At 50.9% G+C, this 18384-nt stretch overlaps 1 protein-coding gene and 2 non-coding genes across 3 annotated transcripts; 1 reads left to right on the plus strand and 2 right to left on the minus strand.

The window, feature by feature from the left end:
• The first annotated feature begins 341 nt into the window (after nucleotides 1-341).
• LOC118078962 (2-acylglycerol O-acyltransferase 3) lies at nucleotides 342-9742 on the plus strand. Its single transcript, XM_060281984.1, has 9 exons — nucleotides 342-519; nucleotides 658-741; nucleotides 991-1083; nucleotides 2908-3015; nucleotides 6834-6904; nucleotides 7116-7320; nucleotides 8037-8208; nucleotides 8684-8886; nucleotides 9379-9742. Exons 3-9 carry the CDS (start codon nucleotides 1017-1019, stop codon nucleotides 9531-9533), a joined length of 981 nt encoding a protein of 326 aa, XP_060137967.1. The 5' UTR covers nucleotides 342-519; nucleotides 658-741; nucleotides 991-1016; the 3' UTR covers nucleotides 9534-9742.
• A 3821-nt stretch (nucleotides 9743-13563) lies between these two features.
• Nucleotides 13564-13637, minus strand: TRNAT-AGU (transfer RNA threonine (anticodon AGU)). The gene has a single exon. It is a non-coding gene; the product is annotated as a tRNA-Thr (tRNA).
• A 1251-nt stretch (nucleotides 13638-14888) lies between these two features.
• TRNAW-CCA (transfer RNA tryptophan (anticodon CCA)) lies at nucleotides 14889-14960 on the minus strand. The gene has a single exon. It is a non-coding gene; the product is annotated as a tRNA-Trp (tRNA).
• Between the last annotated feature and the right edge of the window lie 3424 nt (nucleotides 14961-18384).

An 18384-nucleotide genomic window follows, 5' to 3' on the forward strand; every position in this document is an offset into this window, starting at 1 on the left:
GCACCTGGTTTGGGGAGGGGAGCCGGGTTGGACTAGATGTCTCTAGGGTTCCCTCCCGCCTCTATAATTTTACAATTCTACGTGGAGATCTAGCTAAAAAGAGCCAGGCTTGGTGGTGAGCCCCTTCCAGGCTCCACGGGGAAGGCACAAAGCTCTCCCCGTACCCCTCAGAAATAGGGAGAGGGTGCCCTGCCCTGAGGCAGGAAGCAATGTCATTACCAGGAAAAGGTTTGCGTAATTTCCACCTTTGCACCCTCCAGGGTCAGGTCAGCTTGGATCTCACTGCCTTGCCGGGCAGGAGGAGGAGGAGGCGGCAACCTTTGAACAGCACCCAACAGCCCCACCCACAGGGCGCTTCAGAAATCACGGGGATTTCTCATCCTGTCTTTCTTCCAGGGGCACCTAAAAGATGGCATCCTCCCCCTCCCCCTCCCCCTCCCCTCCCCTCCCCTCTGGCTTCTCACTGCTTGCTGCTGTTTGGGGGCTTCCCTGCACCAGAGAGATTATCTTTAGTGCCAGGTAGGTCTGGGAGTCAAAATAAACAAATCTGAAGGTGCCTCTGGGAGCTGCTGAACTTGACCTTTTTAAGCTCCCTGGAGGAGAGCTCACCCAGGTCCCCTTTGCCTCACCTGGGTGACAGCAGCGTCCTTATCGCAGGCCCACCTGGGGACCAAAGTGCAGGAGGCAGAGAGAGACGTGTGCATTGCAGCCGCGGGCAGGACAACATCTTCTCCTGGACAAGTGAGGCTCTTTCCTCCCCCCTCCCCCTCCCCCTCCTCCCTCCTGCCCCAAATGATGCCCCCTTCCCGAGGGTACTGCTGAAGGGGAGCAGGTGCATTTTGAGATGCAGGTCGGAGGCCACCTGGGCTGAACACACCTGCGTCTTAATGCTCTCCCTTCTGCCGAGGCAGGGGCACCTCCTGGCTGGAGTCCCACTGCAGAGCCCCCCTCCCCACAACTCCCCCCCCCAGATGTAAATTTTCTCCCCAGGGTCTCTTCCACCTGAGGGTCAGAAGATGGCTCGGCAGAAGCAGCTGGAGGCCCTGAGCGTCTTCCAGTGGGTCCTCACCTTCCTCTTCTTTGGTAAGTTGGGAACTGGGGTGGGTGGCAGAGAGGGGCAGGGGTGCTCAGGGAAGAGGGGCAGGTCGGCCCCCTCCTCTTCCTGGGGCCATGGGCTTCGGGAGGCCCTCTGGCAGGCCAGGCCCCACTCCCCCAAAAGCCAAAACCCCTCTTTCCAAAGCAGCTTTGGGCCAGGTGTGTCTGGACTAGGGAGTCAGCCCCGCAGGCAGGGGGTTGGGCTAGATGATAATAATAATAATAATAATAATAATAATAATAATAATAATAATAATAATTTATTATTTATACCCCACCCATCTGGGCGGCTTCCAACAGAAATATAAAGCACAGTAATCTATTAAACATTAAAAGCCTCCCTGAACAGGGCTGCCTTCAGATGTCTTCTAAAAGTCTGGTAGTTGTTTTCCTCTTTGACATCTGTTGGGAGGGTGTTCCACAGGGCAGGCGCCACCACCGAGAAGGCCCTCTGGCTAGTTCCCTGCAACCTGGCTTCTCGCAACAAGGGAACCGCCAGAAGGCCTTCGGTGCTGGACCTCAGTGTCCGGGCAGAGTGATGGAGGTGGAGACGCTCCTTCAAGTATACTGGACCGAGGCCATTTAGGGCTTTAAAGGTCAACACCAACACTTTGAATTGTGCTCGGAAATGTACTGGGAGCCAATGTAGGTCTTTCAAGACCGGTGTTATGTGGTCCCGGTGGCCATTCCCAGTCACCAGTCTAGCTGCCACATTCTGGATTAGTTGTAGTTTCTTGGTTACCTTCAAAGGTAGCCCCACGTAGAGCGCATTGCAGTAGTCCAAGCGAGAGATAACTAGAGCATGCACCACTCTGGCGAGACAGTCAGTGGGCAGGTAGGGACTCAGCCTGCGTACCAGATGGAGCTGATAAACAGCTGCCCTGGACACAGAATTGACCTACACCTCCATGGACAGCTGTGAGTCCAAAATGACTCCCAGGCTGCGCACCTCGTCCTTCAGGGGCGCAGTTACCCCATTCAGGACCAGGGAGTCCTCCACACCTGCCCGCCTCCTGTCCCCCACGAACAGTACTTCTGTCTTGTCAGGATTCAACCTCAATCTGATGACCCTGGGGTGCCCCTTCCAACCTAAAATGTCCTTCTGGATTTAGGGGGGCTTCAGATCACGGGACCCCAAGGTTGGTTGAAATTGGGGTTGTGGTCCCAGGCAGCGCCTTTGAATCCCAGTGAGGGGGAGGGCTGCTCTTGTGCTTAGACCCTGCTTGTTGGTAGAGTTGGGTGATATATCGATATATCATCCCAAACCAGTTTGAAGTCCACCTTGTTATATTGGTTTCATCTTTTTTGTTTTTTAAAAAATAAATTTATTTATTTGGTTTTTCAAATTAGAATTTTGCAATCACATATCCAGCATACAACATAAAAACAAGATTCCACAGAATCTCCTGGACTTCTTTCCTCCTCTGCTTTGTGGGTCCTACTGTTAATCAGTTTCTCTTGCATCTTTTATATTAATCCAAATCTTTTACATCTCCATTATATCCAAAATTCACCATTAAACTACAAGTGTTCTTCCAATCCTACTAACTATTTTAACTGTTTACCATTGTTTTCATGGTAAGTTATAAAATTTCCACATTCCTTATTGTAATTAATAAAGAGTATTTACAAATAAAAAAATAAAAATAAAACGTTGGTCCTCCTGATTTCTGATCCTTCTGGTCATTTTTGCCATTTCGGCATAATCCAGTCAGGACTTTGACCTCAGAAAACTCACCATAACCCAGGGAGCTTTTAACCATGGAGGCTGGCCTGCCCCTCACCTGCCTCTGGCCTCCCCCCCCCCACCAGGTGCCTTCTTCTCCGTTCTCCTGGTCTACCTGCTTTTCACCTCCTACTGGTCTATCAGCGTCCTGTATTTCGCCTGGTGGATCTTCGACTGGGATACGCCAGAGAGAGGTGAGTTCAATTCCCCCCAACCAGGGCCGGATTTGGGGTTGATGAGGCCCTACGCTACTGAAGGTGATGGGGCCCTTTATATGTCCAGCTGTATTTTGTCCACAACAAATGGTTGCTGTTTTTTGCGTTGAATATATGTCATATGGTAATTTATGGACCTAATAGGTATCTAAAGCCGTGCATCCATGCAGAATGTAGGCACCCTATATGTAAAGGGTAAAGGTAAAGGGGCCCCTGACCATCAGGTCCAGTCGTGTCCGACTCTGGGGTTGCGGCGCTCATCTCGCTCTATAGGCCGAGGGAGCTGGCGTTTGTCCAAAGACGGTTCCCAGGTCATGTGGCCAGCATGACAAAGCTGCTTCTGGCGAACCAGAGCAGTGCACGGAAACGCCGTTTACCTTCCCGCCGGAGCGGTCCCTATTTTTATCTACTTGCATTTTGACGTGCTTTCGAACTGCTAGGTGGGCAGGAGCTGGGACCGAGCAACGGGAGCTCACCCCATTGCAGGGATTTGAACTGCCGACATTCTGATCAGCAAGCCCTAGACTCTGTGGGTTAACCCACAGCGCCTCCTGGGTCCCTTTATCTAGAAAGGAGCAAACCAGTGATATTTGAGGGAGCAGGCTAGCAGGCGGGGCCCATGACTTACATCCTAGGAGCCGACACAACACAAAACACTGCTGCTGTAAGTAGGTTTTATTTTATTTGTTTTTTAATCATATTTTGGAAATGTACATCCAGTTTTTTTCCTTTAGTTTTTTGGGGGGCAGGTGAAAGGCCCCTCTCCTTGTCTGAGAAGGGTGCTGAGCCCCACACCCAGACCCACACAGCTTGAGCTGCTGTCTCGCCCTGCCTCTCCTCCTCCAGCCTCCTTCACCCGCTTCCCCTGGGGCAGCTTGGGAGCATCCCAAACCTGTTTTTGTCGCTGCTATTTACTGTTATCTATTTTCCAAGACAGCTTCCAATAAAAGACACAATGGCAGGAGGGGTTTCATCTCTCTCCCTCTCCCTTGTGTCTGTGTATATGGAGGGCAGAAAAGTCAGCTGCATTGATTTAAGTATTTATAATTATTTATTAAATTTTACTATAAAAACACATGAAATCCTGTAATTTACACAAATCAAAAGAACCCTCCCCAAAATATAACATAGAATCAGAGTTGGAAGGGACCCCGAGGATTCTCTTGCTCCTCATTATTAATTAATTAATACCCTGCCCATTGGGTGGCTTCCAACACACCCAATAATAATAATAGTAGTAACAATCAGATCTTATATTTAAAAAGTCACAATAACTTTAAAATAAACAACTTACACCAAATAAAGCAATATGCACCAATCCATTAGAATCCAATAATAAAGACTAAAATTAGAATCATAGAATCATACCCAGCTCCCTAAGCCGTTCCCCATAAGGCATTGTTTCCAGGCCTTTGACCATTTTGTTTGCCCTCTTCTGGACACGTTCCAGCTTGTCAGTATCCTTCTTGAACTGTGGTGCCCAGAACTGAACACAGTACTCCAGGTGAGGTCTGACCAGAGCAGAATACAGTGGTACTATTACTTCCCTTGATCTAGATGCTATACTCCTATTGATGCAGCCCAGAATTGCATTGGCTTCTTTAGCTGCTGCATCACACTGTTGACTCATGTCAAGTTTGTGGTCTACCAAGACTCCTAGATCCTTTTCACATGTACTGCTCTCAAGCCAGGTGTCTCCCATCCTGTATTTGTGCCTTTCATTTTTTTGCCCAAGTGTAGTACTTTACATTTCTCCCTGTTAAAATTAATCTTGTTTGCTTTGGCCCAGTTGTCTAACCTGTTAAGGTCATTTTAAAGTGTGATCCTGTCCTCTGGGGTATTAGCCACACCTCCTAATTTGGTGTCATCTGCAAACTTGCTCAGGATGCCCTCAAGCCCATCATCCAAGTCATTGATAAAGATGTTGATTAAGACTGGGCCCAAGACAGAACCCTGTGGCACCCCACTAGTCACCACTCTCCAGGATGAGGAGGAGCCATTGATAAACACCAGCAAGTAATAATTAAATCCCCCCTTTACACATTTCCCCTTTACATTAACATTTCCCTTCATGTTGCAAAAAAGGAGATTCCCTTATTAGTTTTAACTTTTAGAATGGATTGTAGAGATTTCAGCAACACAGAATACATATACTGTACAGAATGTCGTTCGCTCTCACTAGACAATACAATTCAATGTAAAATATTATACATGAAGGACTTGCAAGGGATTTTGATCTTAAAACATATACTGACTCTCAAAAGCAACCCATTTATAAATCCTCTCCATTTTTCTCTCCTTTTCCTGATGTACTTTTGCTTTTCATTTGGGAAATGAAGGCAGGAGGTCTGTAACTACAGTGGTACCTCGGTTTATGAACACAATTGGTTCCGGAAGTCTGTTCATAAACTGAAGCATTCATAAACTGAAGCAAACTTTCTCATTGAAAGTAATGGAAAGTGAATTCATCCATTCCAGATGGGTCCGCGGCGTTCGTAAACCAAAAATTCATAAACCGATGTTCCACTGTAATGGACATAATTAAAAGTGTACAAACATAAATAGAGCATCAAAATTATTTACCCGGTTTAACTTGTGTCCCCTACCTTCTTCCAACCCCCCCCCCCAATCCCTTGTGATTCCTATCATACTTCTTGAGATCTGGTTTAAATTTCACATTTTGTTTTATTTTGTTGATGGGTAACAATATGTTTTGTAACTGTGTGCATCTTGGATAAATAGAAAACTGATATACAGTAAATTGAATTAAAGAGACAAATGAACTGCCAGCCTAGGCAGCCTCCCAAAATAGATGCTCTTCTCTCGCTGCTCAGCTGCCCAACCCAAAACTGTTAAGCTGGAGAGAAAGCCTTAAGGATCAGACTCCCTGGAGGCAATTTCTTCATTCCCTTGTGAGGCTTGGGGGTGGGGGTCTTGCCCACGGGGTCCCCTCTAGGGTGAAGTGTAGGTGGGTTCCCAGGAGGCAAGATGCAGCGATAACAGCGAGAACCTTTATTGAACTACATGACTGGGCAACAGGGACAAAGCAACTGCTTATATACATTCCTGAAAGCCTAGGCCACTCCCACTCCCAACGTGATTGGCTGTCTAAACTTCCAAGCTGCGAATCTACGACTCAGCGTTCAAGGGCCAATGGCAGAGGCCCAAATCCTGAAATGTTCTGTGATTGGACATCATGTATCGAATCAGGAGCTCAGAATCCTTAGTCCAGACTTAAGATCAGGCAAACACAGACCCACTGAATACATAACAGTTGGTATTCGCTGAAATACTGTACAAAAATGTATCCTTGACTTACATTCCAAGCGGTGTGCAAACTCGTAAAATCCAAGGCCTTAAAAATGCAGTGATGTTGCTAAGAATAAAATTAAATACACCCATGCAGACGACAACAATGGCAAGGGTTTTGTAGGAAGGAAGGTCTTGCGGGGGCGGGGGAGGGGGGGTCCAGGCTCAGGCAGACCTCCTTCCCTCAAGGGCACCACAGGACCACCAAAGGCCTGTCACATGGAAGGTGGAGCTACTGGTAGCAGGTCTCCTGCGGCTCCAGAGGGCAGGATCTGAACCCATGACTTACTTCACATGGCAAGAAAGGAGATTCCGACTCCACATCAAGTACTTTTTGAAGGTTAGGGCTTTTCCTCAGTGGCGCGGACTCCCTCCGAAGGTGGCAGGCTCTCCTTCTTTGGAGGTTTGGGCTGGATGACCCCTGGGGGTCCCCTTCCAACCCCACAATTCTCTGATTCTGTCCCCTGCCTGAACCCTTGCTTTCGCAGGTGGGCGCCGCAGCAACTGGATTAGGCGCTGGAGAGTCTGGGAGCTCCACCGGGATTATTTCCCCATCAAGGTATGAGAAAGGGGCTGGCAGGGCGACGGAGGGTCTGCCATCCTTCGAAGGATGCCAGGCGTCCTTGGCACTCCTGGAGACCAGATCACGGATAAGCAGGAGGTGGTGGCCGTCAAAGGCTGCTGGCCATGGGATCTGCGCACTGCCTCTCTGAATGTGACATTCGGGTGGGGGGCAAAATGCCAAAGGACTCACCCCTCTTGCCTTGCAGCTGGTGAAGACGGCCGAGCTGCCCCCGACACGGAACTACGTCCTGGGCTCCCACCCCCACGGGATCATCTGCGCGGGGGCTTTTTCTGCCTTCTGCACCGAGGCCACAGGCTTCTCCCGCACCTTCCCTGGCCTCCGGCCCAGCCTGGCCGCCCTCGCAGGGCTGTTCCACCTGCCTGTCTACCGGGAGTACATTATGGGCTTTGGTGAGGCCAACGGGGTGAGGGATGGAGAATGAAGAGGGGGGGCAGGGAAGTCCTTAGGGTGGACACATGGAGTCCACAGGGGGTTGAGAGGCTGTCTTGCTCTTCTAGCCGGTCAGGTTGGGGGTGGGGAAGTGGGGAAGTGGGTGGCCCCTCCCCTAAGGAGCATCTTCAAGAACCCTGCCTGAACCACCCCTGAAAAGGGGCGTTTGCACAAATAATACATAGAATTGACCTGTGCCTCCTTGGACAGCTGTGAGTCCAAAATGACTCCCAGGCTGTGCACCTGGTCCTTCAGGGGCACAGTTGCTCCATTCAGGACCAGGGAGTCCTCCACACCTGCCCGCCTCCTGTTTCCCCAAAACAGTACTTCTGTCTGTCAGGATTCAACCTCAATCTGTTAGCCACCATCCAACCTCCAACCGCCTCCAGACGCACTGATCTTTTGCCTGCAACCCTTTTGCCCTTTAAGCGACTCGCACAATTTCAGAGTTGGAGGGAAATCATGAAGGTCTAGTCCAGGCATCCCCAAACTTCGGCCCTCCAGATGTTTTGGACTACAATTCCCATCTTCCCTGACCACTGGTCCTGTTAGCTATGGATCATGGGAGTGGTAGGCCAAAACATCTGGAGGGCCGCAGTTTGGGGGTGCCTGGTCTAGTCCAACGCCTTGCAAAGCAGGGAACCTCTGGACCTTTGCCTTCTTCTCCCACTTCCAGGGGGTGTCCCGGTCAACAAAAGGTCCCTGGACTTCCTCCTGAGCGGGGGCCCTGGCCATGCAGTGGTCATCGTGGTGGGGGGCGCGGCCGAGTCGCTGGACTGTGCCCCTGGAGAGCAGCGCGTCCGCCTTCACGGGAGGAGGGGATTCGTACGCCTGGCGTTGCAACATGGGTAGGGGCACCAAAGGGGCAAGGGGGTGTCCCGGGGGGTGTTGGGCGCAGGTCAGCAATATCTCAGGCTGGGTGAGCATGGCAGCGCTTCCCGGTGGATCTTGCCCCAAAGAAGCAATTACAAGGACTGAAGGCCCCTCCCTTTCCTTGCCATGTAGTTTTTTATTACATTTTTCTTACTTTTTCGCAATAACCTTCCTAACAAATAATTCCACTGCTCCATAAGTGGACTTTCCACCCCACACCCCCGGTGTTTTTACTCAAACCTTTTCTACTGCTTTGTATTTTTATCTATTAAATGCCACCTGTACAACATTTTGAGATAGTTTTTTCTTAATGTATAACAGGCCGTGAATTCCATCTCCTAAGGTCCCTCCCTGCCTTCCCACAGCCTAGCCTACCTCACAAGGTTCTTGGTTGGAATAAATGCTCTCCCTGACCCGATATTCCTTTCTTCCTCCTCTTCCTCCTCACAGGGCTGACCTGGTGCCCGTTTACACCTTTGGGGAGAACGACATTTTCCGACAGATCCGATTCCCCGAGGGCAGCTGCGCTCGCCGCCTCCAGCTGGGTTTCAAGCAGCTGCTCGGCTTCGCCCCTTGCCTCTTCAGCGGGAGGGGCCTCTTCTCCAGCCGCTCCTGGGGGCTCCTGCCCATGGCTGCCCCCATCACGGTGGTGGGTAAGGACCCAGCAGGCTCCCCGTCCCTTCCTTAGCCTCCGCACTCTGCCCCCCCAAACACCCCCAACTCACCAACTTGCTTGCAAAGAGCCGCAAACTCTCCAGCCTCGTGCAAAGCGGCAGCTTCTGGCGCGCCTCTCTCTCGCCCCCTCCTGCAACTGAACGGGAGACCTGTGGAGTTGGAAGGGTCCCCCGAGGGTCATCCAGCCCAACCCCTATGCGATGCAGGAATCAAACGATCCGCCTCGTTTTATCCTTCTCCCCATCCTTGGAGGTTACCTAGCAGAGGTTGGGGGGTGGCCACCAATCAGGGATTCCTGCATTGCAGGGGTTGGGCTGCATGACCCTCGGGGGTCCCTTCGATTCCTGCACTTAGGCCACTCCTTACTCCAAAGCCAGGGTGCAAAGGCCGCTGAGGTGGGGGGTGAGGTCTTGGGAGATGCAATGGTCAGAGCAGCAGACCCCTCCAAACCACCCCCCTCTCTCCTGCAGTGGGGAAGCCCATCCCGGTCCCGCTCCGCCCGCGCCCCACCGAGGACGAGGTGAACAGCTTCCACGCTCTCTACGTCGAGGCCCTGAAGCAGCTCTTTGACGCCCATAAAGAATCCTGCGGCCTCCCGTCGTCCCAGCATCTCCTCATCACCTAGACTAGAGGGACCGGACTTCAGCTGAAGCAGCACCAGGGGACACAAGTTGTGGGGGAGACACCAGGGAGACTTTGCCGTCGTCCCCATCTGCGCACACCAATAATCAATCCATCAGTCTCCTTAACTGGCATACAGAGTACAAAAGTATATAAGACAAGGCATACAACTGGAGTCTGCTTATAGAACGATATTATTTAAAATAAAACTAAGGCAATAAGGTTAAAAAGTGTCTCTCCGTTTATAGCGACGTACAGTAGTTTCATAGCATCTCTTAGAACAGGCATCCCCAAACTGCGGCCCTCCAGATGTTTTGGTTTACAACTCACATGATCCCTAGCTAACAGGACCAGTGGTCAGGGATGATGGGAATTGTAGTCCAAAACATCTGGAGGGCCGAAGTTTGGGGATGCCTGTCTTAGAAATTCTGCTTGTTGTTTAGTCGTTTAGTCGTGTCCGACTCTTCGTGACCCCATGGACCAGAGCACGCCAGGCACTCCTGTCTTGCACTGCCTCCCGCAGTTTGGTCAAACTCATGTTCGTAGCTTTGAGAACACAGTCCAACCATCTCGTCCTCTGTCGTCCCCTTCTCCTAGTGCCCTCCATCTTTCCCAACATCAGGGTCTTTTCCAGGGAGTCTTCTCTTCTTATGAGGTGGCCAAAATCTTGGAGCCTCAGCTTCAGGATCTGTCCTTCCAGTGAGCACTCAGGGCTGATTTCCTTCAGAATGCATAGGTTCCAGTAAGAGCTGTTTGGCAGTGGAATTTGCTGCCCAGGAGTGTGGTGGAGTTTCCTTCTTTGGAGGTCTTTAAGCAGAGGCTTGACAGGCATATGTCAAGAATGCTTTGATGGTGTTTCCTGCTCGGCAGGGGGTTGGACTGGATGGCCCTTGTGGTCTCTTCCAACTCTGTGATTCTATGATTCTAGGTTTGATCTTCTTGCAGTCCATGGGACTCTCAAGAGTCTCCTCCAGCACCGTAATTCAAAAACATCCATTCTTCTGGGGATCAGCCTTCTTTATGGTCCAGCTCTCAGTTCCATACATCACTACTGGGGAAACCATAGCTACCTTTATACTTTTGCCTAAGGCTGTTCCGTAGAAAGGAAACCCCGGAGAAGTCAGAGCAATTTGACCTTTTTCTTTGTGCACGGGGTTTAGATATTTGCCATGTGAAAGGCGCAGCGGAATAAAGCACGTGCAATGGTTTCCACCTGCCTTGTGCCAGAAGAAAGACAATGCCTTTCCGGATGTGGAATTTGCGAGGAACTTCCTGGCAGGGTCGCAGGTGGCGTGACGTCAAGTCTTGCAAGGGAAAAGCAATGCGATGCAGCAGCGCAAAAAGCCAATGCAATTCTGGGCTGCATCAATAGTATAGCATCTAGATCAAGGGAAGTAATAGTACCACTGTATTCTGCTCTGCTAATAACAAGGCCAGTGGAAGTGATGATATTCCAGCTGAACTATTTAAAATTTTAAAAGATGATGCTGTTAAGGTGCTACACCCAATATGCCAGCAAGTTTGGAAAACTCAGCAATGGCCAGAGGATTGGAGAAGATCAGTCTACATCCCAATTCCAAAGAAGGGCAGTGCCAAAGAATGCTCCAACTACCGCACAATTGCGCTCATTTCACACGCTAGCAAGGTTATGCTTAAAATTCTACAAGGCAGGCTTAGGCAGTATGTGGACCGAGAACTCCCAGAAGTGCAAGCTGGATTTCGAAAGGGCAGAGGAACCAGAGACCAAATAGCAAACATGCGCTGGATTATGGAGAAAGCTAGAGAGTTCCAGAAAAACGTCTACTTCTGCTTCATTGACTATGCAAAAGCCTTTGACTGTGTCGACCACAGCAAACTATGGCAAGTTCTTAAAGAAATGGGAGTGCCTGATCACCTCATCTGTCTCCTGAGAAATCTCTATGTGGGACAAGAAGCTACAGTTAGAACTGGATATGGAACAACTGAGTGGTTCAAAATTGGGAAAGGAGTACGACAAGGTTGTATATTGTCTCCCTGCTTATTTAACTTATATGCAGAATTCATCATGCGAAAGGCTGGACTAGATGAATCCCAAGCAGGAATTAAGATTGCCGGAAGAAATATCAACAACCTCAGATATGCAGATGACACAACCTTGATGGCAGAAAGCGAGGAGGAATTAAAGAACCTTTTAATGAGGGTGAAAGAGGAGAGCGCAAAATATGGTCTGAAGCTCAACATCAAAAAAACCAAGATCATGGCCACTGGTCCCATCACCTCCTGGCAAATAGAAGGGGAAGAAATGGAGGCAGTGAGAGATTTTACCTTCTTGGGCTCCTTGATCACTGCAGATGGTGACAGCAGTCACGAAATTAAAAGACGCCTGCTTCTTGGGAGAAAAGCAATGACAAACCTAGACAGCATCTTAAAAAGCAGAGACATCACCTTGCCGACAAAGGTCCGTATAGTTAAAGCTATGGTTTTCCCAGTAGTGATGTATGGAAGTGAGAGTTGGACCATAAAGAAGGCTGATCGCCGAAGAATTGATGCTTTTGAATTATGGTGCTGGAGGAGACTCTTGAGAGTCCCATGGACTGCAAGAAGATCAAACCTATCCATTCTGAAGGAAATCAGCCCTGAGTGCTCCCTGGAAGGACAGATCGTGAAGCTGAGGCTCCAATACTTTGGCCACCTCATGAGAAGAGAAGAATCCTTGGAAAAGACCCTGATGTTGGGAAAGATTGAGGGCACTAGGAGAAGGGGACGTCAGAGGACAAGATGGTTGGACAGTGTTCTCGAAGCTACCAACATGAGTTTGACCAAACTGCGGGAGGCAGTGGAAGACAGGAGTGCCTGGCGTGCTATGGTCCATGGGGTCACGAAGAGTCGGACACGACTAAACGACTAAACAACAACAACATTCTGCTCTGGTCAGACCTCACCTGGAGTCCTGTGTCCAGTTCTGGGCACCACAGTTCAAGAAGGATACTGACAAGCTGGAACGTGTCCCGAGGAGGGCAACCAAAATGGTCAAAGGCCTGGAAACTGACAGTAAGAGCTGTTCGGCAGTGGAATTTGCTACCAAGGAGTGTGGTGGAGTCTCCTTCTTTGGAGGGCTTTAAGCAGAGGCTTGACAGGCATATGTCAAGAATGCTTTGATGGTGTTTCCTGCTTGGCAGGGGGTTGGACTGGATGGCCCTTGTGATCTCTTCCAACTCTATGATTCTATGAAAAAGCTCTGTGTTGGTGGAGATCGTATATAGGGGACGTAAATATGGGTGGACAACGGGGTGGGGGTGTGTCAGGAGCCTCGGCCGAAAGGGCATGGGGGAACGGGTCTCCGGTCCAGCAATCCCCTTTGCCCATCCGTTCCCCGTCGTGTGCACTTTGTCCATGCCCCGAAGCAATCCCCTTCCGAGCTTGCACCTTGCCTGAACAATTGCTTTGGTTCCGTGGCTGAAATGAGACCCACATGGAGCCCCCAACCACCCCACCCGCGATGCATGCACAAGGCGGCAGAGGGAGCCGATATGGGTGGAGAGAGTGTGTGAACGGGGGGGGGGCACGTGTATTGTGGTGGTGAGCTGCATTGTGCAGCCCTACAACGCACATCCACGCCCGACTTGCAAGAGGCGCTCAGCCCCTGCGCAGGATTTCTGGAGGGCAACCTAGCAGATCCAAAGCGCGTCAAAGTGCAAGTAGATAAATAGGTACCGCTCCAGCGGGAAGGTAAACGGCATTTCCGTGTGCTGCTCTGGTTCGCCAGAAGCGGCTTTGTCATTCTGGCCACATGGCCTGGAAGCTGTACACCGGCTCCCTCGGCCAAAAATGCGAGATGAGCGCCGCAAACCCAGAGTCACCCACGACTGGACCTAATGGTCAGGGGTCCCTTTACCTTTTAGGATAGGAGAGCCGTCCTCCCTCCCTCCTTCCTTCCTTCCTTCCTTCCTTCTTTCCCCGGCATGCAAAAGCGAGATGGTGCGGTTAAAAGAGGCGAGGCTGCTTTGCTCCGGATGGAAAATATGGGACGCTTCCTCTCGCTCAAGGGCAGCATCAGGCACCGCTGGGATTCGAACCCAGGATCTCCTGTTTACTAGACAGGCGCTTTAACCAACTAAGCCACGGCGCCGCGCGTTGCCTCTCCTTTCGGCGGCCGGAGCTGTTCATTGAAAGGGCGGCGGGCGGAGAGAGACGCAAGACCCGGCGCGGATCGCATTCGGACGGAACGGAAGGCGGAAGAAATAAATCCCGGGCTGGAGTGCTTTTTTTGGTTGATGTTTTGTTTTGCGCAGAAATGCCAGTTCGAGAGAGAGAGAGGAGGATCTATTCCGAGGGTCCAAGTTCAACAACAACAACGAAAGAAGAGGCCGGGTGGAAGGAGGGGGGGGGGTGCAGAGGCGAGAGGGAGAAGAGCGCCAGCGGCAATACGACCCTACCCACGGCTCCAAGTCCAGCTCCAAAATAAGCAATAGATGAGATGTGAAAAGGAGCGCCTGCCCCGATGAGGCTGCAATCGGAATATTGGGGGCAACGGCGGGATGCAGGGGAAATGCCAGATCACACCTCTCCCCCCCCCCCACATACACCCCGGCCGGCCCTGCCTTTGCCGGGGATCAATGTCAAAGGGATCCTTTAGCTGCGATCCCTGTGCTGCAGGGGGTTGGGCTAGATGACCCTTGGGGGTACCTTCCAGCTCTGTGATTCTGCGAGGGGAGGATGCTGCCCGCTGGGTTAATTGATGTCCCCTTCCTCCCCTCCCCCCCACTCCCGCGCACCCCAACCCCTCCCTTGCCAGCCCCCCACCCCGCCCTCCTCCTTCCACCCCGTTGCTTCATTTTAACGAGCGGGAGAAGCGTCACTTTGGGTCGATCCGGGGAGGGGGAGCCTGGAGCGGGACGGGACCCCGCACAACCCGTGCCAGGCCACACGTGATGATTCAATGGGGCGCTTGTGTGCGTGCAGGGAGGGTGGGGAGAGGAATGTTCCTTGCTGCTCTTCGCCCCCCTCCCTCTCCGCTAATGACCTGCCTGCCATCGCCTGCCAAGAATTGGTTAAGGGGCCACCCACAGGGCGCGGGGGTGGGGGGCGCGCCGGCTGCCAGCACCCAACCTCCAGTCAGTTGCCTACCTCCAACCAGGGGGGGGGGGCACATCACATGCAGGGGGAGTCTGGGAGTCTGTTCCTTCTCAGCTCCGCAAGATTGCAACCTCGCAGAGGAGGAGGAGTGCCTCTGACCATGTGCAGAGACGTCCTCCTCTCCCGCGCAAAGGTTTCGAGGCAGGCAGCGCTAGCGCTTCCGGGCTGAAAAGGAGCAGCGCCTTGCCGCGTGTCCCACCCCGCACCCGCGCAAAAGGAGCCCCCATTGGGCGCCCGCTGCTTTTGACCCCGACGTGATTTGAACACGCAGCCTTCTGATCTGGAGTCAGACGCGCTACCGTTGCGCCACGAGGTCGGCTGTACCAGGCGCTCCGGGCAGGCCCTTGCAAGGCGGCGCCTCCTCGGCGGCGCTTCTCTTCCTGAGGCTGCTCAGACTCTCTCCTCCTCCTCATGAGCTGGACTCTCCTTCCTTGAGGCAGCAAGAGGCAGAGAGAATAATAGAAACGTGGAGTTGGAAGGGATCCCTAGGGTCATCTAGTCCAACCCCCTTCCATGCAGGAATCTCAACTAGATCTTACATGACAGCTGGCCATCCAACCTCCAAGGAAGGAGAGTCCACCGCCTCTCGTGGGAGTCTGTTCCACCGTCAAACAGCTCTCACGTCTCATTTCTTGTACTTTGACTCCATTGGTTCTGATCCTCCCCCTCCCCCCCCGGAAAAAAAACAAGTTTGCTCCCTCTTCCATGGGGCAACCCTTTAGATATTTGAAGATGGCTATCCTATCCTTAGTGATGTATGGAAGTGAGAGCTGGACCATAAAGGAGGCTGATCGCGGAAGAATTGATGCTTTTGAATTATGGTGCTGGAGGAGACTCTTGAGAGTCCCATGGACTGCAAGAAGATCAAACCTATCCATTCTTAAGGAAATCAGCCCTGAGTGCTCACTGGAAGGACAAATCCTGAAGCTGAGGCTCCAATACTTTGGCCACCTCATGAGAAGAGAAGACTCCCTGGAAAAGACCCTGATGTTGGGAAAGATTGAGGATACAAGGAGAAGGGGACGACAGAGGACAAGATGGTTGGACAGTGTTCTCGAAGCTACGAACATGAGTTTGACCAAACTGTGGGAGGCAGTTCAAGACAGGTGTGCCTGGCGTGCTATGGGCCATGGGGTCATGAAGAGTCGGACACGACTAAATGACTAAACAACAACATCCTATCTCCTCTCAGTCTCCTCTTTCCCAGGCTAAACATACCCAGTTCCTTCAACTGTTCCTCATCAGGCTTGCTTTCCAGGCCCTTGATCCTCTTGGTCGAACCTCCTCTGTCCACCTCCCAGCTTGTCAATATCCTTCTTAAAATGTGGTGCCCAGAACTGGACACAGGACTCCAGGTGGGGTCGTCTGACCAAGTCAAAAGGGTCCCCCCAGAGGGAGATACCCAACAGGCAGACTGATTTAGTTTATCTGTTGATTCAACCCCTGATGTTCTCGATATCGATCAACTTACTGTCCTTGTTAGATGTGTTTCTCCTCGTGATGGATTACCAGTTGAATGCTTTCTGAGTTTCATTGAGCTGAGAGATCACGCCAGTGAAAGTATGGCTGAGCTAATACTACTTCATTGAACTTGAAATAGATTTCAGTAAATGTAGATAGAGTACAATCATATGACTGCAAAATATAGCGGCATTCAACAAAAAAAATCTGGAAAGGAACAAGCTAGCAAAGTTTATTCCATGTTCTGGACAATCCCCCTAAATCTAGTTGGACCAACCACAGTTGCCCCATGTCTGGATGCAGTGGACTGATTGATTGATTGATTGATTGATTTGCAACAATACATGAGCTTTATTGTTTTTTTCTCAGCGTCTACAAAAAATATGGGCAGCGCTGGGGGGGAGATTGCTTGTTGAGTTATAAATTCCTAAACATTTAATCATAAGGTTACCAGATTTTTTTCAATTAATCTGGGGACACTTTAAATAAATAAATAAATGCTACATGTTCGGGACATTGATGCTGCAGTGATGGGCGGCCACCTCCTTGACCTCAACCGGCACGTTTCCCCTTCCTCCGAGGCGTCTACTGTACTTCCTTTCTCCGTGAGCCTGGGCAGCCCCTGAGTTGTTGGTTCTTTGGTGGTGGTGGGGAAGTGGTGCGCGGTGGGTCAGGCATGGGAGGTGGAAAAGGAGGGCCGAGAGTGGCGGCGGCGGTGATGCTCGGGCAGCGCAATGCCTCCCTTCCCTTCACAGCTGAGAGATCCCCGTCCCGCTCCTGCTTAGGGAGCTGGGTATGTTTAGCCTGGACAAGAGAAGGGTAAGGGGTGATATGATAGCCATGTTCAAATATATAAAAGGATGTCATATAGAGGAGGGAGAAAGGTTGTTTTCTGCTGCTCCAGAGAAGCGGACACAGAGCAATGGATTCAAACTACGGTACAAGAAAGAAGATTCCACCTAAACATTCGGAAGAACTTCCTGACAGTAAGAACTGTTCGGTAGTGGAATTTGCTGCCAAGGAGTGTGGTGGAGTCTCCTTCTTTGGAGGTCTTTAAGCAGAGGCTTGACAGGCATATGTCAAGAATGCTTTGATGGTGTTTCCTGCTCGGCAGGGGGTTGGACTGGATGGCCGTTGTGGTCTCTTCCAACTCTATGATTCTATGATCCTGCTTGCACGCAAGTAGGAGTTGGGAGGCTGCTCTGATAGGCAGCGTGAAGCCTCCCTTCACAGCTTAGTTGCTGGGGTCAGGGAAGGTGGAGGCAGCCCGGAAGATGCATCTTAGAGCCCCTGTACCATCCTTTCTGAAGGAAATCAGCCCTGAGCGCTCACTGGAAGGACAGATCGTGAAGCTGAGGCTCCAATACTTTGGCCACCTCATGAGAAGAGAAGACTCCCTGGAAAAGACCCTGATGTTGGGAAAGATGGAGGGCACAAGGAGAAGGGGACGACAGAGGACGAGATGGTTGGACAGTGTTCTCAAAGCTACGAACATGAGTTTGACCAAACTGCGGGAGACAGTGGAAGACAGGAGTGCCTGGCGTGCTATGGTCCATGGGGTCACAAAGAGTCGGATACGACTAAATGACTAAACAACAACAACCACCATCAGATGGGGGCTTCCGAGCAGCTCCTGAAGCCAGCCAGAGCCAACTGCTCCGCGCTGCTGTGTTTCCCGGGGACATTAGATGAAATCCTGGGACATTCCGGGGAATGAAATTTGTCCGGGGACTTATTCGCAAATCCGGGGACTGTCCCTGGGGAAAAGGGACATCTGGTAACCCTATTTAATCAGGCACAAGATGGGAGGCTCACACCCAACTCTGCAATTGTATGGTTTCTATTATTGTTGAAGCCCTCAAGCCTGTGATGAAATTGAAAAAGGAGCTACTAGATGACAGGCGGAAAATCTTATGCAAAAAAATGGAAGAATTTGAATTCATTTCCATGCTTCACATTTCATAAAGTTAGCAAGGCCCTTTTTGCAAATTTTGCAAATTTCACTGAGCACATGTGCAAATATTTACAGCTCACTCTTGCAGATCGTATCAAACACTCATGCTAATTTTGATGAAGTTGAACAGCAAGTGACATTTGCTCCACTGGATGTAGAATACAAAACTGTCAAAAGAAGGCAGAGAGTATGAAAAATATGAAAAGAACGATGAGACAAGCTTTGAAGCCTGAGACGAACTTTCTCCAAGAGGCAAGTGTAGGGTAAATTCATTTATCCCTGTCATGGATGCTCTTGGAGCCAACCGAGACAGAAGTGCAATGGT

The sequence above is a fragment of the Zootoca vivipara genome, chromosome 13, assembly GCF_963506605.1.
Source record: "Zootoca vivipara chromosome 13, rZooViv1.1, whole genome shotgun sequence".
In the NCBI taxonomy this organism is placed as follows: domain Eukaryota; kingdom Metazoa; phylum Chordata; class Lepidosauria; order Squamata; family Lacertidae; genus Zootoca; species Zootoca vivipara.